General features: G+C 41.8%; 2 protein-coding genes across 2 annotated transcripts in view; one reads left to right on the top strand and one right to left on the bottom strand.

Annotated features, from left to right (window-relative positions):
• The window catches only part of sugct (succinyl-CoA:glutarate-CoA transferase), a 556,340-nt gene that overhangs the window by 156,296 nt on the left and 373,998 nt on the right, over nucleotides 1-26,046 (bottom strand). The window lies entirely within an intron of this gene.
• f3a (coagulation factor III, tissue factor a) lies at nucleotides 15,110-23,873 on the top strand. Its single transcript, XM_079489188.1, has 6 exons — nucleotides 15,110-15,422; nucleotides 15,796-15,907; nucleotides 17,213-17,406; nucleotides 18,400-18,578; nucleotides 20,368-20,536; nucleotides 23,501-23,873. The coding sequence occupies exons 1-6, from the start codon at nucleotides 15,344-15,346 to the stop codon at nucleotides 23,662-23,664; spliced, it is 897 nt and encodes a 298-aa protein (XP_079345314.1). The 5' UTR covers nucleotides 15,110-15,343; the 3' UTR covers nucleotides 23,665-23,873.

Here is a 26,046-nt window from a genome sequence, read left to right as displayed (position 1 = left end):
CTTTGATACAGCAATCCATATTCCGTCTGACTGTACCTCGACACGTTGCTACTCGCCTTGCTTTGTGGCGTCTGTGTGTGTTATCAACATCCATCATCTTTTCCACTGCACCTAAACAGGATGTCCATGACTGACAAAGAGAGAAAGAAGAAGAATGCAACCACCCAAATCATACAAACTAAAGTCATGCTTTAGCATGCCTATTCAACCCATGGGCATTACTATTACTATTCATATTAAATAGGCATTCAGTGAATAATATTGCAACGTGTCGTTGTAGGCTTGCAGATCTGCTATTTACGAAGAAGAGAGATGTAGTGGGGGAAAAGGGAGAAGGCCAAGTGGAGCCCCCTGAGGTCCCCAGTCCCCACATATTTTTGGAGGGAGGGTCCCCAGATGCTTTGCCTAATGTGGAACATTGTTTTCTCACTCAACAGTAAACAAACTAACATACAGTATAAGTGTAAACAGGGTATCTGCACACTTCTAAAGTTACAATTTAAACATGTAAGAAATGGTCAAACAGTGTCCAAATGATCAAATAATTATTATAATAAAGAGGCAAACATTGTGGAAATAGTGGATTTTCACAATAATTATCTGTGGAACAGAGTCGGACAAAATCCTAAAATTCAGGGCTAGACAAGGACAAAGATTTAGGCCGGGAGTATATGCCCACATATTACATAACACACATGAACACGCCCGCACTCACACACACGTGCTTAGCACGTGCACTGCACACACACATGAAAGCCTGACAGTGCTTCAGTTCAGGCCATAACAATAGTAAATTTTGTCTGAGATGTTTGCTGTATAAACAAATCCCGAAACAAACATATACCACACCTCCTACAGCTAGTGGTAGGGCCGATTCATACTCCTATTTTACCGCTGTTTTGGCGCTGTAGTGCCGAAATGATTTCGGCTCGTCAGAAATTTTCAGTAGCACCGAAGAGCCGACTTTAGGACGGTACCCGCCCCCCCCCAAACCTAAAATGACGTCACATGTAGGCTCTACAGAGCCCAACCGACTTTTATTCGGCTCTAAAATAGGAGTATGAATCGGCCCTTAGTCAGTGGTCACTACGGCACTCACTTCTATATGATGTACAGTACGTCACAGTAGTAATCCATATGAATTCAACAGTTACAGCATTATTCCATTCCACTATATGGGCTAAGAAGTAATTAACAAAAATAATTATTCCATAAATACCAACAGTAACACAATGTGATGAGAGACAGGCTACCACAAAAAACACATCTAATGGAACAAAGCTTTGATACGTAACCTAAGTAGTAGTAGCCTAATTCCGAGGTTATTTTTTACAGGTAAACATTCAGCCATATATGTAGAACTTGGGTCTTGTTACAGTAAGAGTTAAATGTTTACTGCTTAGAAACTTAATGGAATATGCTACAAATAACTCAATTATTGTACCAGCTATGTGGATTGTTTGTTGTGGCATCTAGGTCTGTCTTTGATTCTCAACTTAAAATTTAAAGACTCACAGCTGCAGTGTACTATTGATTAGACCACGAACCTGAGCTTGATGACCATGATTAAGCTGGTCTAAAAGCATTCCTGGAAACCCCATGTTGAGAAGAATCAGTGTTGTGTAACTTACTTACGACAGTCATAGCTGCCAACTCTCACGCAATGACGGTGAAACACACGCAACTTTGTATACCAGAACGCTCGCCTCAAAACGCAGTCACCCTGTACTGGGCGCAATTCCGGCGAACTCTGAATGGTCTATACCTGGTGGTATTTCCTAAACGTAACCTCAGTAATCTACTGTATGTCTAAACCCAGTGGTGTGTTCTAGCCTTTTCAGAAGCAGAAGGCATAGGACAATATATATATTTTGGTATTCAGACAGCCAGCAATGAGTAAAACGCTCTCCCAAAAAAATGTTGTCTCTGTGTGTCATCTGATTCAAAGATGTTCCTAGAAGCTTTGTCATTGGTCGAAAAAGAAACCCGGTCGAAATGATTAACCAATTAGGAAGTAGACAGGCAAATCGACCAATGACAAAGCTTCTAGGAAAATCTTTGAATCCAGATTGCGGCCCCTAGATGTGTCACAGAGACTACATTTTTGGGGAGCGTTTTACCGATTGCTGGCTGTCTAAAAAAAAAAAAGAAAAAAAAAAAGGAATTACAAATTTGACATATTATTGCTTATAGCAGCTTTAACCAGTATTAACTTGATTGGACCAATGCTGAATTAATTAGGGAATTGTGTGTGTGTCTCTATTGATTGCTACTCGGGGACTTAAAAAGGGAGGGGGATGGAACAAAAATAAACAGGCCAGGCCACCGGGGACTGTCCCACTCCCACGCTTCTCTCCAGGCCGGCTGCAATTAAGTGTTCCATGTTTGTTTTGTTTTGTTTTTTGTTGTATTTTCATACCTCCTTAGTAATTTGAATATTAGAAGGGCAAGCATTATAAGCTGAGGCTTCTGCCTACACTTAAAAAAAACAAAAACACGTCAAAAACAAAAAAACAACTGAAGACATTATATAAGGTGTGTTTATTTGAATGACCAATAAACTTGAACTCAAGTGCTTGTCAGGGTGTGTGTGTGTGTGTGTGTGTGTGTGTGTGTGCGTTCGTGCGTGCGTGTGTGGTCTCTATAGTTCAAATTATCTATAGGGGCGTCCCCATTTCAGATAATTGCGATTAGTTTTGCTGCGTCTCCAGTTTAGATAATTGTGCAGGGTCCCCAGTAAAAATGTGATTATCTTGGGGTGTCTCCCAGTTCAAATGATGATTATTTTTGGGGAGTCGCGGACTGGAAAGTTTGAGAGCAGAGTACTGTAAATATAGACCCAACAATAGAGCAACAGGAAGTGTGTTCAGTCACAGCCTATACCTAACGAGTATGACAAAGACATTAGCCCCGAGAAAGAGGAAGGAAACGTTAACAAAACATGTCAATGGAGGACTTCTAAAGAAGCCACTGGTTTAAAAGAAAGCATATGCCTTCATGGCTAGAGGAAATAATAACCCTGACTTCTGCTAATGTCACCGTTGTGAAAGAGTTTGACAAAATGTGACATGGAGGGGAAATAATTTGAATAGAGGGAAATACCTAGTTATCTGCAGTGACCCTTCTCAGGGACAAGTGTCAAAAAGTGATGCTTCTCACTATAAGTGGCCCAAACATTCTACCCTTTGGCGATATTATGTTGGAATTTGCAACAAAATCTGATAATACTCTGCACTGCAAGTTTGAGCATGTATTTTGGTGTCCTCAGGAAACTACTACAGGAAACGCAATGTCGGCCAGAAACCTCTTATCTCCATATATGTTTAAGTCCTTGACCTTCACCCCATTCGACTGGTTGACCTTGATCATAGGTTAATAGTACTACTGCGTTGCACAGGAAACTCAGTGGGGTTATACCAGGTCACCATCCTATTGGTAGGGGTATAAAACAAAATCTGGCTTTTGTCACTTTATTAGCAAGAAGAAGGATTCTATTGGAGTGGAAATCAGCACGGGCACCTAAAGCATCTATATGGCTTAAAGACCTCATGATGTATCTACACTTGGAGAAAATGAAATTTAACTTGAGGGGAACACCAGGAAAATTTGACCAGGTATGGGGCCCTATGATTAATCGTTTACCCGCCAGGAACATAGGAATTTTAAAACGTAGAATCTTGTAGCCTGCCACAAACGGAAAAGCCGTTTTAACAGCGATGTATTCATTAATGCATGTTTTAATACGATCGTATCGAAATCTACCGTCAGTTAGCTTTGTTATGCTTCTGACACAATGGGCGCGGCCATTTTGAAAATGCGCGCGCATCCACTTACATTGCCGGCTCTGGTTTCAGACGGCTTTATCTCACAGAAGCGACATTGCAGAGGACGCTTTGTCCCAGACAAGCGTTTTCAACGGCCTGTAGCAGGCGCTGTGATACTCGCGGTCCACTTTTTCCACCACCGACCGAGAGAACGAGCACCAGCTTCGTCAACACACACGGAATGGTTTCATAGTAAAATGCGATTACGGATATTTGGCTCTTCAAAGTAAGTGTCACGCGTGATTAAACCATGGCAATACGCAATCGAGGGATTAATTAATGGCGGCAGGCTAAGAGTTTAAACATATAACTGAACCAAAGACTCTACAGGAGACAACCATCAACTCCACAAGCTCTAACAAAAACATACAAACAAACATACAATAAAAATATGTATATGTATACCATATGTACCATGAGGAAGTGCCAGGAGGGATAGCGAGATACATCATAACTATTATTTGTTTTTGTATTTCTTGTCTTTTTGTTTGTAATTGTATGGTTTGTTTTGTTTTTTGTCGTATGTTGCACGTAGTATGTTGGACCAAGGGTGGGGGGGAGGGAAGTGTAAGAGCACAAAGGGAAAAAAGAAAAAAAAGGTACTTTTGACATGAATTGGATTATACTGTACCTGTTTGTACCTCATTTTGTCAAAAGCATTAAATAAAAGGTTAAAAAAAAATGAACGCAGATGTTGTCGCCTGGATCAACGACAGGTCTGCTCAAGAGGTGCGCGACAACGCAAGCGTAAAAAAAAAAAGCTAAGCAGAATCCAGGTCTGGTGAGTCACGGGCGTGTGCACGAAACGAACACGCATGCGACAATTTCACGGGACCGCGCCCACGTAAATACGCTTGCCCCTCGACTTCTCCGCGTGTACAGAAAAAAAACGCAGGTCTCATTGAAAATGAACTATAGTTAAATCACTGCCCATTTGAAAGGACTTAACCCATTTAGGCCTGACGTCGAAATAAGAAAAACGTTGACTCTGAAAGAATATATATTCAAAGATTTGTGCCACATTTTTTACGATTTTAAAAAAATAGCAGACCTACAAGCTCGTAGCGCGCCACTCGGTGGCGCACTATGAGCTTGTAGATCTGCTATTTTTCAATAGCTAAAGTATAACATAATGCTTAGTTAAAACACCAAAAGGGGTTTCCGTCCAGAATGGGTTTTAACCCTAACCCGTGACCCATTCACACACTCATTTCATTCTCAGACCACTCTATTTAAACTGGTAAGTAAGTAAGTAGCCTTGCCGAGCCACGAGGCCCATAGGGCAGGAGCCTATCTCCTGTTTCTGTAGCGTGAGGCAGCTTGATGTACAAGTACACCCCCTGGACATGACGCTAGTATGTCGCAGGGACTTACCCCCAATCCAACCCTTGATGCTGAGTGTCAAGCAGGGAGGCACTGGGTCCCATTTTTACAGTCTTTGGTATGACCCGGCCGGGGATCGAACCCCGACCTCCCAGTCTCAGGGCGGACACTCTAACCACAAGGCCACTGAGCTGGTTATTTAAACTGGAGGTTGCACTACTCATGCTCACTGCTATGCTCACGCTCCACCACCCCAGCTACCACCAGTTGTTTTGGATCTTCTGTTCATGTACGGGGGATTCGGAGTCCCAATGGGATCCAAACCATAATTAAATAAACTCATTTTATATTAAATAAAAAATATTTATCCCTGTTGCCCTGACTGAACTAATATCCTATTACCGTATCACCATTCCAGTTGCTATGCTGGCCAGCAATGACAATTCTGGATCCAACTTGGAAAGCTGCATATTTAACCCATTTTGGGCGGGAACCCCTTTTGGTGTTAGCATTATGTTATGCTTTAGCTATTGAAAAATAGCAGATCTACAAGCTCATTTTGACGTGAGATCAGATTCTAAAAATGTCTTCTACATCCTGACAGTTTTCTGAAAAAGCTATGTTTCCATGTCATTGTATTTGAGGGTTGTTTCAAAAATAGCAGACCTACAAGCTCGTAGCGCGCCACCGAGTGGCGCGCTACGAGCTTGTAGGTCTGCTATTTTTGAAAAATCGAAGAACGACTGACATGGAAACATAGCTTTTTCAGAAAACTGTCAGGATGTAGAAGACATTTTTAGAATCTGATCTCACGTCAAAATGGGTTTTAAAGGTCTCTATGGACCACGTGCAAGAGAAGTGAGATCTTTCTGAATTCATTTCAGATCAAATCAAACCAAACTTTACCGTCACATCACACAGTCACATGCAGAGGTCAAAGGGGTGACATGCTTCTCTGTGCGAGCTCTCATGTTGCAGTTAAAGGAAGTTCAAATTCAGTTCAAATGGGGACGGGAGGATAAGGGAAATGCTCAAAAATAGCAGCAGCTATATATAAAATCACAGTTGCATGAGCATGGTCAAAATGTCATGGATGAATAGAAATAAAAGCATTTTGTATACAAATCACAGTTTTCATGTGTATGGTTAAATATGGCCTTTAGTACAAGATTATGTTGGAGGAAGAAGAATGAGTACAGAAAGCCCTCTCAGTGCTGCGCTCTATTTCGTTGGCTATAACAAACTCCCACTGTACCTTCGACAGGCAGCCTCTGTAGACATGTTTAAAGCGCAGCTCAAGACCCACCTCTATACTCTTGCTTTTAATTGATCTTTAATTTTTTTGTTATTCATGTCCTCACTGTATTGCATTACTGCTCTTGTTTTTTAATGTTTATGCCTTGCTTTTCTTTTCTTTTTTTTCTCCATTGCTCTGTAAAGCACCTTGAGCTGCATTTTATGTCATGAAAGGTGCTATACAAATAAAGTTTTATTATTATTATTGTCTCCACCAGGCCGAAGGCATGGGGAGAGAGTATGTTTTGCACTCCGTCCGTGTGTGTGTCCGTCCGTCCGTGTGTGTGTCCTTCCGTCCGTCTGTGTACAGCTAATCTCCGGCACCGTTAACCCGGTCGATGCCAAACTTTGCACACACACTCCCTGGATGGCAACGATGAACCTCTGCCCCGCATTTTCCAGAACGGCCTGTTATAGCGCCACCATGAGGCAGCTTTTCACATTTTTACCTAAAACTGCACCGATCTGCGTGAAACGTTGCATGCACACTCCCTAGAGGCCAAGGACAAACCTTTGACCTGCAATTTCCGCATGTGCCTTTTATAGCGCCACCAGGAGGCCGACTTTTGTAAAACACATTTTTTTACATTACTCCTCCAGATTCTGTCCAAAAATCTCACAAATCGTTACACAGTATCTCTATGGTCATGTGCTCAAGTTGGATCTGTCCGATATTTCATATTCCATCCTAATTGGCTATAATTGGCTTTCACAGTTTGCAAGATTGCCCCCTTTTGAACAATAGCCTCAAATCATGAACGCAGCATGCAATTTACGTGAAATCTTTCACACATTTTCTTACTAGGCTGAGGAATATATCCCACCCTTTTCACATTGGCCTGTTATAGCGCCACCAACAGGTTGATTTTTGCAAAACACATTTTTTGAACAAAATGCCTCAAATCATCCAATTTCCATCAAAGGCAAACATGTTTATATTACTCCTAAACATTTTGCCAAACATCTCACACAGTCCTATCCTCCTGGTGGAGACCTGTGCCCAGAAGGGCACTTCTTCTAGTTATTATTATTATTATTATTATTATTATTATTATTATTATAATACTGTGGCCAAATACAACTCAATAAACCTGAATCCATTTGGCATGCTATGAATCCTGATTCCTGACTCCAGCAGGAGACAACACTTATAAACTTAAACATGTATCTGTAATAATGAATAGTTATTGTCCCCTTCAGTTGTTTTGGCAGGTATCTCTCACTGGAAATGTGTCCTCCGAGTCCTCATGCATCATATAAATAGGGGAAAAAGCTTTGTGTGAAATTCTTTATTGCATTACCCCTTGAGATGGACCATCTCGTTTTCAAGGGGTTCCGCACATACAGAATACATAATACACATAACTAACACAAAACAAAACAAAAGAACACAGGACAAACAGACATAAAGCTTGCAGATCTGCTACTTTTAAAATGATATCATCATGGGGGGGACCCTATCATAGGGGGTCAAAATCTGTGAATATTACAGAGTCACTAGTAAACTAAAGCCTTCAATTAATTACTCCTAAGTTCTACTATACACTACATCTGAGATGGTCCGGTGTAGAGAGAGTGGGTGAGCGTGCTCCATTGGCATGGCATGTGGTGCATTGGCTGACCACAGCAGCACACACACCACATTTAGGCCTTTCTACTGACTGAGTGAAAATGGAATCCTGAAAAGTAACACTTTTCTTCCGCAGAAGAGTCAGAATCAACAAAAGGCTTTTTTTGCCTTTATTGATAGATCACATTAAGTAGACAGGAAATGGGAATTGAGATGGGGGGGAAGACACACAATAAAGTTTGTCGGGATCGGGACTTGAACCCACGACACACTGTCGTGCTAGATTACCAGCCAAGGTGGCCAAACGGCCCCCGTTTATCATCAAACAGGATTCCCGAAAAAAAAATCTAATTTACTGGAAGTAGTAATCTTTTGTTACGTGAGAGCACTTATCTAGACAAATAAGAGTTACCTTGGTTACAATTGTCTCAGTTCAAGGTAGAGCTTAAGGAATGAACAAGTCCGGAAAAAAGCCTGTTGACTCCCGCTTTCCCTCCAGAGATAAAACATTGTTGTTGTTGAAAATGATCGTCTTATCGTTCTGCTATGAATTGAGCTAAGCTCCTGCAACGACATGCCAACTGCAAAGACTGCTTGCCACAAGTTGCCAGCAGTGGTGGAAAAAGTACTCACACGTTTTACTTAAGTAAAAGTATGAATACTGCAATGCAAATACGCTGTTACAAGTAGACGTCCCAAATTCAAAATTCACTCAAGTACAAAAGTATTGGTATCAAAATGTACTTGAAATCCCCGTGTCCCCTAGGGTAGGTACCTTCACAAAAAATATGCAGTAATCCTGGTCTCTAAACTGCCTCCCCCTGGCCAGCCGGGGCGCCTGATGGAGGGGAATGGAACTGGTTGGAATAACGTGTTCCTTTCCACACGATACGTCCAACCAGGGAAACTCCCCCCTGTCAGGTGTAAAGAAGCTACTTGGACACTCAGGCATGAAGGAAGCATGAGTTCAAGTCCGTTGCTCTCCCCATGTCCCCCATATATGGGGACTAGGTTGGCGGAGGGTAGATAATTGACACATTGAAAAATGGGTTACAAAATTGTGGGGTAAAAATTAAAGGAGAAAAATGTACTTGAAATACCAAAAGTAAAAGTACTCATTATATACACAATGTCTCATTTCCAAATGAATACAAGTCTTTTGAAAATAGCCGATCTACAAGCTCACAATATGTCGCGATGCCTACGACACATTGTGAGCTTGTGCTATTTTCAAATAGGGCTGAAGTGGGTAGCGTTGTTTTGTAATAATAATAATAATCAAAATAATCAAATAATCTAAATCGGTGTCAGTAGTAAGGTCAGTATAGGTTTTCAAAAACTTGTAGTGGAGTAAAAGTACAATATCTGCCTCATGAGATACGTGTAGTAGTGGAATAGAAGTAATCGGAAATACTCAGAAATACTTACTAAAGTAAAAGGTGCCAGAAAATTGTACTTAAGTACAGTACTTGAGTAAATGTACTTACTTTACACCACTGCTGAATGGACACCCTAACTACAACAAAGTCATCCTTTCGTGTGTCTTGCCAGATGACAGATGTGTGTCTTCCCAGTGGTTCCACAACATTTTGAGGATTGCCCTGGCAACCCCTCTATTTCAGTAGCACTTTGAAGAACAACATGTTCCATGACACTTTTATGAGGCAAAAGTGCCTCCGACGGACGGTCAGTGGGGTTTATGATGAGGCCTAGAGTCTATAACACTTAAAGAGTGGTTCACCACAACCTGCTGTGACTCACATTTCACTCCTCGTTGAGTTTTCCTTACAGGGGAGACCCGGGAGAAATGACTGAGGAGACGGGGAGAACGCCACGCTGAATCAAACTGTGGGACGTACTGTAGCTGAATGCTGAGTTTTCTGAAAAAGCTGTTTCCATGTCAGTCGTTCTTCGATTTTTCAAAAATAGCAGACCTACAAGCTCGTAGCGCGCCACTCGGTGGCGCGCTATGAGCTTGTAGATCTGCTATTTTTCAATAGCTAAAGCATAACATAATGCTAACACCAAAAGGGGTTCCCGCCCAAAATGGGTTAATGCAACTACTCATCTGAAATGGAGAGTCGAGCTGGGCTTTCTCAGCATAATCAGGACCTGAGCCCAATTCATGCTGGTTGAGAAGCCACTTTCTGTGAGAAATTACTTTTGTATTAGCCTATACTGCCATGAACGTCCTCAAATGTAGGCATGTGGAAGAGGGTAAATAGCAGAAGAATGCCATAATGTTGATGAGCAGGTTAAATTCCAATGTCATGATGGAACACAAATTAATTAAGCAATATTACACGAGAGGGTGTGGTTTAACGTGATTATTGCCACCACAGTGATGCGGTCAGGAACGAGACGTAGTCGAGTTCCGCAAGCATCACTGAAGTGGCAATAATCACGTTAAACCACACCCTCTCGTGTAATATTGCAATTACACAACAGTTACCCTTAAAACTAAGAAAATCTCTGAAAAAACCTTTTCAGTCACTATGACCACAAATGTCCCAAGAAACTAGCTAGCCTAGCCACCGAGTTTTGCTGCGCGCTGGGAAAACAGAGCAGCTGAATTCTTTGTTTGGATTAGGTGTGGAGTGGTGCTCGTTTGAATGAAGAAAAAAGTGTGATGTCCGCACACGATATAGTTCTGCTCCCCGTCTTTTTTATTTCAAGAAGGCTGTTTCAACCAATCAGATTGCTTCCTCGAAACGACCTGTTGTATATAATTGCAATTATTTAACAGACCGTTTCCGCATGATGTGCATGGTTGAGTCAAGGAATGAAGTGGCCCATGTTATGTATTGTACAAACAGTCTCAAAACAAGATAAACAGAACCTTTAAATGCTCCCACGCGGAGTTCTGAGAACTGGCCTTAATTTCTTTTCAGTGGCATGCCTTGTCCTCTTCATCATCCATCAACAGAGCTCAGTCACAAAGGCCCCAACAAACGTCATGAGTGTTTTGAAATGATATTTGATACATGCACATTCCACATTCTCCAATCAAGCAACAAAAGACGTGCATTAGTTTGAGTATCAACGGCATTAACAGCAGCTCTCCTTTCAAGATTCTGGCTCAAACGTTGGATAAACTCAGACAAAAAGAATTCCGCCACACATAATCCACTTAAACCAGGGGGGCCTGGGCCTGTCAGATCTGTCTCCAGGCACTTCCGTGGGTTTTCATTTTTTATTATTATTATTTTTTAGCTCAATGGAACGTATTTGTCTTGCTACTGGATTTGCATTCAGCATTTCCCGGCAGTGAGTATGAGTCCTCCTTCAGAATCAAAGCCACTAGTGAAGCCCCGAATTAGCATACGCGCTGTACGGGCCGGGTGAGTGAGAGAGAGAGAGAGGCCTGGCCAGCCTGCTGACTGAGACAAAGACGCTGGTATGCCAGCATGCTGCCATCTATATAGGAAACATGAGAGTCACTCTGTCTCTATGGAGGAATAGAGGTTTCATCCCCAGGGATTTAGTTACAAACACGTTGCCATGGAAATCCATATACACTCCAGATGTGGTGTGTGTGTGTGTGTGTGTGTGTGTGTGTGTGTGTGTGTGTGTGTGTGTGTGTGTGCGTGTGCGTTTGCGCGCGTGTGTGTGTGCGCACACGCGTGCGTGTGTTTAAAAAGGACATAATTACCACTATCATCCTTCTTTGGCAAAGGCTGTGTAAAGACACCTCCACATTGCACGTCTTAACTTACTGTATACGTCACATACAGTATATTCATTGTGTTCGTGTGTATATGCGGACACGCTGCTCGGATAGAATGACAGCCTATTTATAGACAGTTAGCTCATTCAGTGTGTAGAAGTATGCACTTCAATGGCACTGACTGAGACGCACACCACACACATTGGGGACTGACTGTCGGACTCCTAAATGAAGTCAGCAGAGTGTGTGAGTCAGCTTCTCCAGAATCCAGATGTGTCGTTGTGGGGGGGGGGGGGGGACGGGACGGGACTATTACTACGAGGTATTTGCGAGCAGCAGCATTACATCACTCAGTCAGTAGAAAGGCCTAAATGTGGTGTGTGTGCTGCTGTGGTCAGCCAATGCACCACATGCCATGCCAATGGAGCACGCTCACCCACTCTCTCTACTATGACACCGGGCCATCTCAGATGTGGTGGAGTAGAATTTAGGAGTAATTATTTGAAGGCTTTAATTAGTTTACTAGTGACTCTGTAATATTCACAGATTTTGACCCCCTAAGATGATATCTATTTTTCGTTTTCTTTTGTGGAAAGTCATGACAAAATATTAAAGAAGAGTACCTCAAGTTGCCATGTATTGCTGTAAAAGATACCCGAGTTTAGAGACGGTGTGCGACTAAAAAAACAATGTTTAGTGTTCTAGGGTTAAGTAAAGAAATGTAGTACTTTTCCCCCCAATGATTACATCCCAAGTCCTATAATAAATGTGTGGTTGACATGCCAATGTATACAACGCGCTGCTCACCCACTCTCTCTCTACTATGACACCATGGTGGCTGCCAAGTGTCTGAGCCAACCGGGCCGGCACGCGTAAATACTGTATTCTCTAGAAGAGACAATGGCATGTTATATCAAAACATTTTTTTTCCTTGGAGGAGAGGATAAGAGAAGAGTGTTGCTTTTGGAAAAGCTAGCTGAGGTATAGGTCAAGCAATATAGTAAAGTTCACATTTTCACTAGAATTTGGAATCCTGCTAGTAGATCTGCTATTTTTGAATAGCAATGCATATAATTAGCCACATTGGATAAAGAGGTTAAAAGTATTGTTATGTTACATTCACTACTTTAGCCAGGGACCCCCTGGAAAGTGTTAGAGCAAGCATGTCAGCACAGCTAGGTCTTTGTATAAAACTGAAACTGAAACAATTCTGTTTTCAATTGACAATAATCTGGTGCAGAGAATTTGACTGTCCAAAGTTATTTTTTTTGTCCCAAATCTTTAAAGTTATCCCCCCTGGATGAATAACCAAAGGAAGGGAAATCAATCAATCAATCAATCAATCAATCAATCAATCAATCAATCAATCAATCAGTTCTATTAGAACAGAATCTAAAAGAAAAAGAAAAGAAAGAATAGACCATAATGGCATGTAAATTAATCATCATTAATAATCATAATTCAGTGATGTAAATACGTTTTCAATGTAATGGGACCACCCATTGATGGTCTTTTAAATGGGTCCCCCCCGAGTACAGTATTGCATCCCCCCGGAGCGTGACATGATTGCGTCTCAATTTAGTGAGTCAAAGGATGCAGGCTATTTGCATCACTAATTCAATGGATTAAGCCATTTACTACTGTGTAGTATTAGTAATTTTACTGTAGTTGTGTAATGTTGGATTGGCCTCTCTGTCGCTGTCTGTCTGTCTGTCTGCTACTGTACTGACCCTATTGTTTCCACTAGCTGTCAACATACTGTCTCGTCATCTTCCGCCATGTCTCCCTTTCACAAGTATGCATGCAATCATTCAATCATGCAAAAATAAGTTCGTAGGCAGTGGTGGAAATCACTCTGCGTTCCGTGAATCTGAATTGTCAGCCAGTGACAATTCAGTTTCACGGAACGCAGCGATTCAGGCTGGAACCCAGGCTAGTGGAAAGTAACTAATAACTATACTCAAGTACTGTACTTAAGTACAATTATTTTCCCGTTGCTGTCGGGAGAAAACCACCCAACTCCATTTTTGAGGGTTTTTTTTCTTTATAAATCAGTGTTATTGAACACCCTTTACGTCTGTGTGTTGGTTAAAAAATATCGAACCAATGGAAAGTATTAAAAAGCGCTTTGGACAAAACCTCTTAACTCCATTTGACCCTCAAACTGTCTGCTAAAACAGCTAACTCCACCACCTCTCCCACCTCTCATGGAAGTAATTGGCAATATATATCCAGTTTTCAGTAGCCTATTTCTACTCCACTACAGCAGTGGTTCCCAAACTTTTTCGTGTCAAGGACCCCCAAATAAACATGTATTAGGCCACGGACCCCCCATTTGAAAACATATGCCAGTGACCCCGATAAGGGAGGATTTTTACGGCTCCAGCTGTGATTACGAAAGGACCCCCAGTTTCACACGCATTATGCCACGGATCCCCGATTTAATGGCATTTCTATCTCTGGTACCCCAATTTATATTGTAAAACCACTGTTAATTTAACTCAGAGTGTACAAATGGAACCAAATGGACCCGTTAGGGTCCATTTGGTTCCATTTGTACACTCTCTGAGTTACAGACCCATAAGGGTCCATTTGGTTACAAATTATCATTTAGCTTATGGGTCCCCCCTGGAACTCCCTCAAGTACCCCTGGGGGTCCCCGGACCCCACTTTGGGAACCACTGCACTACAGTACATCTCAGAGGCAAATATTATACTTTTTACTCCACTACAATTATTACCATTTTGTAGAGTTGGATTTTATTACAAAACCTACAATTACTCACTTCAGCCCTATACTTAACTGTATACAATTCAGCCATTTAAAATTAGCAGGGCAAATTTCAGAAGATTTTTTTTAATCCATTTTAGACATGGGAAATTCTGCATAATGAGTACTTTCTACTGTAAAATGTATGCCAATATTTTAGTACTTTTACTCAATTAGCCTACATTTTGAATAATTTCTAAAAGATTATTTCTAAATTGCAGTAGGCCTATTGATACTTTTACTAGATGAAAAATCATTAGACTTTTTCTCCACCACTGGTTTTAGGAAGCTATAGTTATTGCAAAAAAAAGAAAAAAAAAGTCACCACAAATGATATTCAGGTGACGTGTGTGAGACATGTATATACAGTGGAACAGAATACTAGGCTACACATACCATAGTAGTAACAGTAGCTCTTTTTATGAGCTCATCACTTTTTTGTCTGGCCCGTCCCACTTTTAGAGGACGGCCCAACCCCCAGACAGTCCTTATATGGATGCACACATCCTGTTATATGGCTGCAGTCGGTTCGCTTTTCACTCACACACACAGACGCTCAGAGCTCAGAGCATCAGGAGGAGGTTCAGGCAACAGAAACTCAAACTCAAATCACAGGCGAGCGTTCATTCTTGTCGAGGATCCGCTACAACCTGTAGACTAGAATCCGCGGGGCATTTTTTTTCCCCTGAACATCAGGAGCCATATTAACGTGGGACAGCGCGCTGTTTTAATTCTACTGGCCATTTAATATTTTGTCCAGTGCAACAGGAGCTGCTGCTGCTGCCCTTGGGAGTCCAAAAAACTCCACCTGAATCATTCCAGACGCGCCCAACACCTTGCAGGATTTCTTCATTTCATAGAGAAAAAAAGGGGAGATACCAAAGAAAAAGAAAATGCCGAAAAGTGGAGTATTAACGGTGGCCTTTCTGGCACTCTTTGTCGATGCATTTTTCTTCACAACTTTAGTTTCAGGTGAGTTGTTGATTATTAAGGGACCCTTATGTAAACAATTAAGTCTTATAGGCCTATTTAGCGGTAATATAGTGCTTTTTCAGATTTTTCCCCTCGTATCTGTTTTTGTACCCATTCTGCAAACTGTTAATATTTTCAATCAATCATTGAGAAAGGTAGCCTATTATTTGTCTGCCTTTTAAAGGAAGGTCGTGTGCATTTTCCAGATAATGTTGGTCTTCTACTATACATAATCCTTGATTCAATGCACCTGTGGCAAATATTAGCTTAGATCTGGAAGTCATACTGCATTAGGCCTATAGCTATTTCTTGATCTAATAGCTTCCACTCTCGTTGCACTTTTTGTCTGACGTTTAATTCAATCTTTTTGCAGGTTCGTTCCCCAAGGCACAGAATGTCACTTGGCAATCGACCAACTTCAAAACGCTGCTTACGTGGGAACCCAAACCTTCTTCTGAATATTCCTACACGGTGGAATTCTCTGTGTGAGTTATTAAGTCATTTTACATTGAATCAGCTGATTCAACTCATCCTAGGATGAGTAATTCGATGTCATTTTAGATTGAATCAGGATGAGTAATTGTGAACAATCTACATTTTATTCCCGTCTTAGATGAAATCATAAATGTGCACACATCAACCAGCCCATAGCTCAGCCCAGGCAGTGTAGTGTATGTGACCTTGTGAGGGAGATTAATCCTCAAGATGAGAGCAGATCTGGGTGACGAGATGAGATGAGACTCCTTTATTGATCATCCACTAAAACTAAAAGCTTTTACTGGCATGTCCAGTTTCGGGTCATGGATTGTAGTTACCATCAACTCTAATTATAGCCCTTTAACTTGAGACCAGATTCTACAAATATCTTCTTTCTAAATCCTGAAAAACGTGCTATATGATCAGTGCTGCTCTGGGTGGAAATATCTGGGTCTGGCTTTTTTTTCTTCTTCAAAAATAGCATATCTACAAGCTCATTTGCACACAGTGACATGAGCTTGTATACTGTAGGTATCTGCTATTTTTGAATAAGTATAAAATAATGGTTATAAGTGGTTAAAATCTAAAATGACACAGATACTTTCTGGGTTCTACTGGGTTTAGCATGTCCATTCCTACCATCCTGGCTAAATATTAACAGAAACCAAATCAACAGAGGAGGAATTATGGGCTTCTTGAATAACTTAATTAAATAACTTGAATAAAATGAAACATTAATAAGTTATCTGGGAGCCAGTTACCTTTACAGTGTACAGTCTCTATTTATTTGTTCCCCGCCGTCATCAGTTTGTCTTGCACCTGTTTCATATAGCTCTTTGTCCATTAACTTAAAGCGGCACTACCTAACCTTTTTTTAATGAATAAAATGTAATTTTGTCCAATGTGTGTATGATCTCATGATCATTAGATCATACAATTATTGTGTATGTTAATGCACAATCATTTATACAATTGGCACAGTGATTATTATTATTATTTTCTCCCTGCTCTTCCATTGAGACATTTAGATCGTGTCAAAGGTCACGTCTCACTATAGACACAGGAGCTGACACACATTTTGACGGTCAAGATTCAATTTATCCCCTCGAAGCAAGCAGGCAGGCTCTATTAGCTCAATGGTAAAAAGTTCTGGACCGGGTTCAAATCCGGGATAGAAGAGAAAAGTTACATAGTGCAGATTTAATCTAACCCTAAGCATATTTTCATGACTTTTTATGTGTTTTCGTTTTTTTTTGCATGTATAGGCACGTAATAGCTTTTATATTTTCCTCTTGATCTTCGTTCCATTCCAGGGCCGGCCAGGACCGCGAGAAGAACAAGTTCTGCATCCGCACGACGGAGACCTCGTGCGACCTGACCAGCGACCTGACCGACGTGAAGGCCTCGTATTCGGCCGACGTGCTGTCGGAGCCCCCGCTGGGCGTCACCTCCGACATCATCGAGTTCCCGCACACCCGCTCGCCGCGCTTCTGCCCGTACAAAGACAGTGAGTGTCACTCTCTCTCTCACCCCGCAAAAATGTTGACACGCACACTCGCACAGCCACATCTTGGGACCACGAAACGTGCCTGTACGACGTACGGTACGGCGCCATGCATTCTTCATTCTCTCTCTCACGCCTAAAAATACCCAGCCAGGACACACTGACATTCCAGGACATTGTTTCACAACCGCTCATTCGCTGCTGCATGGAATACAAGAGATTCAAAGCCAGATTGTGGATGAGCGCACAAACACAAAGCAGCAGAAACAAACGCATGACAAGGAAACAAGATGTTCCCGTTATGTTTTCCTTCCAATCTCCGATACCGGTCCACACCGAGTACCGATCACATAACCTTTTTTATTTTAATTTGGGAGAAAACAACAATTACCTTAATAAATTGTTCAAGTGCAGCCACACATTAGTAAAACAATAACGTAGATAGAACAGTATAAGAGTGTATATATAAGTGGAAGTGTAAAGTTCATTCCATAGTCCTATATGACATGAACTTCCCATTGCAATCAGAACTGCGGACTCACTCCCAATCTTCCGCCATAGTCTGAAAACTCACCTCTTCAGACTCCATCTTGGCCCACAGCACTTGCCCTAGCCTCGACAACCTGTATATGCAAAGGCTAAACGTATGTAGTTTAGATAGTATGTCATGTAGACATAGCATTCTATAGTGTATACTATATCATAGTTTCATTGTACCTAGCATCCGTCTGTTAAGACGGATGCTAGGTTCTTCGCTTGCTTAGTTATATGATCCTTGATGACTTATATTTCTATGTATTTGATGTATTACCATGTGTTGTTCTTGCTTACTGTAAATTGTAGTGCAATATCAACTGAAGCATTCAAAAACACAAAACAATTGTTTAATTGAAAAATTAAATTAAAACTAAGCATTTTAGGCAGCATCAGCAGCTTGTACAATACTAGTATAGCAGCATCTACTCACAACCTCTTCCTTTCCCTTTCGTTTCCCAGCTGACATCGGCAGTCCCGACTTCAAGATCGTGCAGGGCGACCGGCGGAACATCACGCTGTACGTCAGCGACCCTCAGACGGCGCTGTTCAGAGACGGCCGGCTGCTGACCATACGGGACGTCTTCGCCGACGACCTCCAGTACAAGGTCACCTACAGGAGAGCGCACAGCAGCGGCCAGGTGAGAAGAGAGTGCTCGCTCTACCTTCACCAGGGTCTCGTATAGAGGTGCTCCCATCAGGGTTTTTGGGACAGATCCTGATCAGTGATCTGCGCAAGGGGAACATTTTAATATCTCCCAACTTATGTCAAAACCCACGTCAAAACTGTTCCTATGTGCGTGTGGGGTGGGGGGGGGAGGGGGAGAATGTTTAGGCCTGTCACAAAAATGCAGAACGATATTATAGGCCTACTATATATCTGATTGACTTTTATACCACTTAAAGGTATAAAAGATTGGGTCACCGATCGAGTCATTTGAAGTGAAAATCGTCCGATCACCGATCGGCAGCCAATCGATCGGAACACCTCCTATAGTCTTGTAGGTCTGTAACTCTTGTGTACTAATGGAAGCATTTGGTTCCACTTACTCTCAGAGCTGAATTACAGTGTAGATTGGGGTGACAGAGATAATGATAATGAAAAAGAAAAATGCATATCTTTACCACTGGGCCGTCCTTGAATTTGAAAAGGCTGAGAAGAACATCATTATAACAAGACTTTGAGTACTTAGACTTTTTTTTTTTTTTTTTTTTTACTTACCAGTATCCCCATTACGCTGACTGGCGTAATGGGGATACTGGTACTCAACAACAAAGAGTACTTAGAAAAGTTTATGTCTAAGTTAGTATAGGATTATTATTAGTATTCAGAGAAAGCAGAGAGATGCTTCCTCTCGAGCAAGCAGAGATTCCTTTCTAGACACAGAGAAGGAAGGACATTTGTAAACATTTAGACAGAGCTGTGCGGGGCGCAGCCAGGTTTCTCTTCCTGTGACGCCGGAGCCCAGAGGGAAGGCTTTTTTTTTTCCAACATGGAAGATGGAAATAGAACACCAACGTCTTGGGGCATCTTTTGATGTAGGACACTTTAATAAACAACTATCTATCCATCCACAATAAGAAACATCACACCCGTGTAAAGTGAGGGGCGCTAATATATCAAAGTCTAAATCATGTTGCTATGATTAGGTGATGTAATGGTGATGTAAAACAAACGGTGACAACACAAACATTAAATTCTCTTTATTGTTAATGGTATCTAATGTTTGTGTTAGGGACAAGATGACGTAGATATTCCCTTCATTGTCAATGGCGTTTTTAAAACAAACATTGAACTAAAAACAAACCTGTATAAAGGAGGGGCTATCGCCCCTCAAAAACAATAGGAGTCAGAACAATGAGATAAGATCATGTGTTTTTGCAGTGTATACTGTATACGTATCCATGCTATAACGAGTTAAATCATATGGTGTCAAACATTAGCCTGGCGCAGCCACACTTCACCCGCCCCTATTGCATACGCCCCGAGGCAGCCCAGCACAGTGGTATATTAGTATCGCAACGCGAGGCTAGTCAAACATAGCCAATCTTCAAGCTCAATGTGTGAACTTGTAGTTCAGCTCATTTGTGAAAATGTTTGACCTTTTTCATCGATAATGACATAAAAGTAATGACAAATTATGGACGCCATTGCAGGTTGAAGCCAAGGTGGTTTTAGTGTCTAAAGGCTCATACATAGTCTGGATTTACGGTGGTTAGGTGACCACCGAACTACAACATGACGTCACAAGCCGCGGTGAAGAGCAAACCACCACCACCGCTCCAGCCCTTCTCTCTGTTTTTACTCACCACCGCTCAACGTTATTTCAGCTCCGGTGGTCAGCTCACCACCGGAGTGGTGGTCACCTCACCACCGAAAATCCAGACTATGAATAGGCCTTAACCATTGTGTGTGTCCTCCTTTGGCAGAAAGTGAAGGTCTCCAAGTCCAGCGAGATCGAGCTGACGGGTTTGGACCGGGGGGAGAGCTACTGCTTCCAGGTTCAGGCCTTCATCCCCAGCCGCAGGGCAGACAAACAGCTGGGAGCCGAGAGCAGACCCCAGTGCTCCCACAAAGACAACGCGTCCTTCTTTCAAAGTAAGCAATTTTCATTGTTTTTAGGGAAAAGGCAAGAGTTTGGGAAATGTTCACCCGACATGACCACAAACACAGGGAATTCAGGTTTAAAGTGGTTTAAAGTGGTGTAGAACAGAACAATAACTATAGTACAATAATGAATCAACGACAACGAAAATAAAATACACTTATTATACAGTAATTCCCTCATGGATCACGCAGAGCTCATGGGTTTCCATTAAAGGGGAAGTGGACGCGTTTGCTTGTTTCGTCATGAGTCCATGTTGTGCTATTAAAGGAAATGTATTTAGAGGGAAGAACAGAGGGATTCCCCATTATGGACGTTGAAACGTGTTAGGGCATTAAGCAACTAGTCGACTAGTTTACTAGTAAACTAGTAAGTCCACTAGTCGACCTTGTTGGTACTAGTTAAAGATATATTTGTTTTGGTTTTTGAAGGGACAGACAGTAGGCTGACAGGAAACGGGAGAGAGATGGGGGAAGACATGCAGTAAAGGCCGTGTCGGGCTCGGGAGTCGAACCCGCGGCACACTGCGACTGGATTACCAGTCGGGTGCCCAGACGGTTACGCCACCGCCTGGGCCTGTTGGTACTAGTTGACTAGTTTCCCCGATTTTGTAGGCCTCAAGATCAGGTAGATTATAGTTATAGTCACCAATGTACACAGTTTTTAAATGTACAAATATTTATTTCCAAAATAAATTAACATAATAGGTGGTTAAACAACTAGTCGACTTGTAAACTAGGCAACTAGTACAAATGACTAGAAGTGAATGCCCTACAACGTGTCAGCAAATATTTATTTACCGCATCAGCCCGAATATATAAGACGTCTTGTTTCTGTAAGAGGATACAGTCGTCTATATACGACGTTCGACGTCCGAGTGTCACAATCACTTAATGCAGGTTAATAAAGGTGTTTTTTTGCAAGTTCCACACAGTGTGTATAGGACCTTTTCCTTTGATATTTGATATCAAAGATCCCTTTCTGAACATTACCGTAAAATAGACTCTCAAGATTACCATTATTACACTCTCCGAGGCAAGCAAACGTGGAGGATTTCTGCTTTAACCCATTTTGGGCGGGACCACTTTTGGTGTTAGCATTATGTTATGCTTTAGCTATTGAAAAATAGCAGATCTACAAGCTCATAGCGCGCCACCGAGTGGCGCGCTACAAGCTTGTAGGTCTGCTATTTTTGAAAAATCGAAGAACGACTGACATAGAAACATAGCTTTTTCAGAAAACTGTCAGGATGTAGAAGACATTTTTAGAATCTGATCTCAGGTCAAAATGGGTTAAATCAGAGCATCAGATGAAACATGAATTTGAACGCCGTCCCTGCCTTTATAGGTTTATATTTCATACAGCCTGTTCAGGACTAACATAACGCAGAGTCTTTTACAAAAGAAAGCCGGGGGGGGGGGCGAAGGGAGGGGAAACCTGGAGCCTATACTGTGTGCGTGCTGATGATAACCAGTGCTGGGTTTATGTGCAAGGAGGGGGGAGAGGATGGAGGAATGAGGATAGGTTGCGAGTTGCGACAGAGATACTTTCAGCTGTTGTGATGAGCTCTAGTGAGAGAACGTTGCCTCGCCCCAAATATTTCGTCCAGGTGATGATAAGATATTGCCTCTCTGTCGAGTGTGGGAATACCTCTTAAGTCCCAAACGGTTACTTTTCAGTATTCAAAATAAAAAAAGCAACAAAAGGAGCAGATCTACAAGCTCGAAGCGCAACGTGTTAGTGATGAATTTCAAGCTTGCAGGATCTGCTACTGTTGACGCTTTCGTGTGACGCTGTAGTGTGATACGTAATGAAGTGTGGCATTCATTTCCTGAAAGAACACAATAAGTTAAAATATGGAGATAAGCGCCGCGGTTTCGGTCCGACAGCAACGATGTGATACTTTGGTTTTAATTGGGGCGGTTCTTTCACAGGCACGCACGTACAGTACAGTACAGTACAGTACAGTACCACACACACACACACACACACACACACACACACACACACACACACACACACACACACACACACACACACACACACACACACACACACACACACACACACACACACACACACAGGATCACAGTGAGGTCAGCAGTTCTTTCAATGGTCGACAGGAAGTTTAGCGGGGGCGTAGATGAGTGGCTCAACAGTCGTGTTTGGAATAAATGAATATAATTGCTACTCAGCAATAGTTCCTGCGCGGGCGGTTGGTGGATTGTGAACTCATGTGTGTGTGTTTAGTTTATACTCGTCAGCAGCATGTGTGCAAGCACATTCTTCAGTCTAATCCATACTTTCACACACATATACAGTATGGCTTTCAATTTCCCATGAGTCTTAAAAACATACAAAAACAAACAAATGTAATACCTACAGGCAGATTTGGTCAAATTAAAGACAAATTAAGTTTTTAATTAAATTTCAGATTTGTTTTATTTAAGACTTTTTAAGGATCCACACAAACCCTGTTTTAGTTGAGCTTTTAAAATCCTTAAGTTATTCATGTCCTCACTGTGTTGCTTTTCCCCCTCTATTGCTCTGTAAAGCACTTTGAGCTGCATGTCATGTCATGAAAGGTGCTAAACAAATAAAGTTTTATTATTATTATCTATCTGGGAAGTAATTAAAAACGATTTAAAAGCAGTTCAAAGACATCCAGTTTTAAAACCCGCTCTCCGCTGTCTGTCTGTCTTGCAGAGTACTCGGTGGGTGAGATCAGTTTCAAAACCCTAGAACGTAATTAAAAACTATTTGAAAGTAGTTAAAAGACATCCAGTTTTAAAAACACGTTCTCCGCAGCGTACTAGAACGTAATTAAAAACGACTAGACCTGTACGTGCCCGTCAGCCACCGGCCTACTTGAGAACGATGCAACTTGGGAACCTAATAATACCTTGTCATAGCACGCGTTTTAACCATCTGTCTGTGTCCCTTTTGTGCCCATGCAGAGTTATCCGTGGGCGCGATCGCCGGCGGCATCCTGCTCCTCCTGGCGCTGGTGGGCGTGGTGGTGGGCGTGGCCGTGTGCTGCATCAGGCGCCGGCGGAACGGAGAAACCACGCGGGAGAAGGCGGAGGGGGCGGAGCCTCTGCGAGGAGGAGCCAACGTGTGATCCAATAAGAGCAGCGCACACCGCCCTGGCTGTGTGTGTGTACGCCACGCCACGCACACGCACGGGAATATACAAGGTATACAGCTGGACTGGAACCAAGCATTGGGGAGGACAGGTCAACATTCCACTGTCAACCACACTGGAAGTGGAGCCTACGTTTTGTTTTAAGGCCTATTCCTACTCCGGTTTTCGGTGATTATCCCGGAAAACGTGACGTCACTGAGTGGCGGTGAAGAGAAAACCAAGCGCTCGCAGTCAGAGACTCGCTCCGGCCCAGCCCAGACAGAGGGCCCCCCCCTCTCACCGCGGTGATGGACTATGAGCGCCGCCACCATCAAAACCACCGCTTAGATGAAAAGGTGACCACCACCTCTTCACCTAAAGCTGGAGTATGAATAGGCCTTTAGTTTTTTTGTTTCTGGGAAACAACCGTAATGAATAGCCTATGTTAGACATTATGTAATGCTCATTTTAATGCTGCAGATATGTATATTGTTGCTGTCGGGCAGAAAACCTCTTATCTACATATTCAGACTTTTTGTCTTTTTCCGTAAATTAACGCGCCTCCTACTTGATGCACGGAAGCATCAAACGTAGCAGATCTACAATCTTGAAATGCTGCACGAAGCGACGCAGTTTGAGCTTGTAGATCTGCTACTTTTGCCATTAAAACAGTTTAAGTGCCAGGGACGTTAAGACGAGCCCGTTTTCACTATGTACTGATTGCCAGGGACGTTTTTATTTTTTATTATTATTATTTTGAATCCATGTTTTTGAAAATTCCTCTAATCTGGTGTGCAGGTTATGACATGCACATTACATGCACAATAGAATTACATTTTCTTTCTTTTATTTATAATGGGAAAAGTGGCACCCGGGACTAAAACTGGTGTCCACCCCCTGGCACCCAAAGAGTTAAAAAAAAAAGAATCCTGAAAAGTAACAGTTTGGGACATATGAGGTTTCCATCCGACAGATGATATATATACTGTATATATATACTGTATTATATATATATGATTCAATCATAACACTCCACAACTATTTATGAGATTCAAATATTGCACAGAATGCTGCTCGGGACGGGGAACTATACTCTTTATTTTGTTTTTGGTGACTGGTACTACTTCTGCTGATTTTGACTTTTGGTAAACTATATCAACGGTATTTATTTATTACTTCCATTTGCCTAGTGGTTTGTATAACTTGAAATTAATGTTGGGAAAATTATTATGAAATAAGAGTATATGATTATGGGAGACTGGTGAATGATTACACTTCAGTGCGAAATCAAAAGCTAGTATATTTTATTTTTGTATTGAGATTGCTAATTTATTGCCTTTTAACGGCCGTTTGTAAATGTTGCCTTTTTTTATAGATATATTTTATCCTTCAAAAGGAGTTTTTTTGGGGATCAGTTTGTTACTATGCTTAAAAAACACACGTTCAAAGTATATCTACGAGTGTATTATTTAATTTTCCACTGAAATAAATCTGTTATGTATGTTATGTGAACACTGTAAAAAGTATCGTGTTTGATGTTTTATATCACTTTAAGTAGATGACAAAACTAGACCATAATAATAAATCACTCAAGAAATTAAGAATCCTCCACTTTGCCCTTTTTGTGTTCCAATTTAATCAGACATTCTTTCATCGCCGTAGAGCTTTCTTGGCTTCATCAAAAAGCCAACACTCGTTACATAATGCAGGAGGAGTGTTATCTCCAAGCTAAGCGTCCTTCCCAAAGCGATTAAAATCCGCATTCCCACCATTAAGAAAACAAACAAAACAAAACAAATAGCTCACTGTTGCCCTCTGCTGGTGAACCAGTGAGATGACTCACATAATCAGTGGTGGAAAGTAACTAAGTACATTTATTACATGGCTTGGCTGAATGCTTGATTCTCATTGGTCAATCGCTGCATTCAGCGGTCTGTCATTTCTGGATAATGACCGCTCCGCTCTATAACAGACCGATGCCTAATCAAACCCTCAGAGCACCTGCTGTGCCCCACTTTATTTACCGCCGTTTCCAACATGACAGCCACGATGTAAACACACACACAATGTCATTTACAGCTAAACATTGCTCTCAAAAAGGTTTTTGAAATCATTTGAGCGAGGAATAGACGACGCGCAGTACCCGAAAATGGATTCTATTTGATCAATTCACTTCCTTGTTTTCCGACAGTGCTGCAGCTGGGCAGACGCCCAAAATACTTTAATTACCGCAAGCAAGGAAATATCTCGTTATGTTGTGTTTTGGGTCAATTTATTCATTTATGTATTAAGTAGCCGTGTAATAAGCAGGATAATGTCTGGCCTATAGGTGGTCATTGTCAGGATATAATTCACCTTCAGGGTGGTTAAAACCCTGTC

This window comes from Electrona antarctica (assembly GCF_951216825.1).
Source record: "Electrona antarctica genome assembly, chromosome: 20".
Lineage (NCBI taxonomy): Eukaryota > Metazoa > Chordata > Actinopteri > Myctophiformes > Myctophidae > Electrona > Electrona antarctica.
The sequence above is the reverse complement of the archived record's forward strand: the minus strand, read 5'-3'. Positions and strand labels throughout refer to the sequence as shown.

Coding starts and splice junctions, on each gene's coding strand:
- f3a (XM_079489188.1), top strand. CDS start 15,344: ATGCCGAAAAGTGGAGTATTAACGGTGGCCTTTCTGGCACTCTTTGTC. Junction 18,579..20,367: donor GAGCGCACAGCAGCGGCCAG/GTGAGAAGAGAG, acceptor CTCCTTTGGCAG/AAAGTGAAGGTCTCCAAGTC. Junction 20,537..23,500: donor CAACGCGTCCTTCTTTCAAA/GTAAGCAATTTT, acceptor GTGCCCATGCAG/AGTTATCCGTGGGCGCGATC.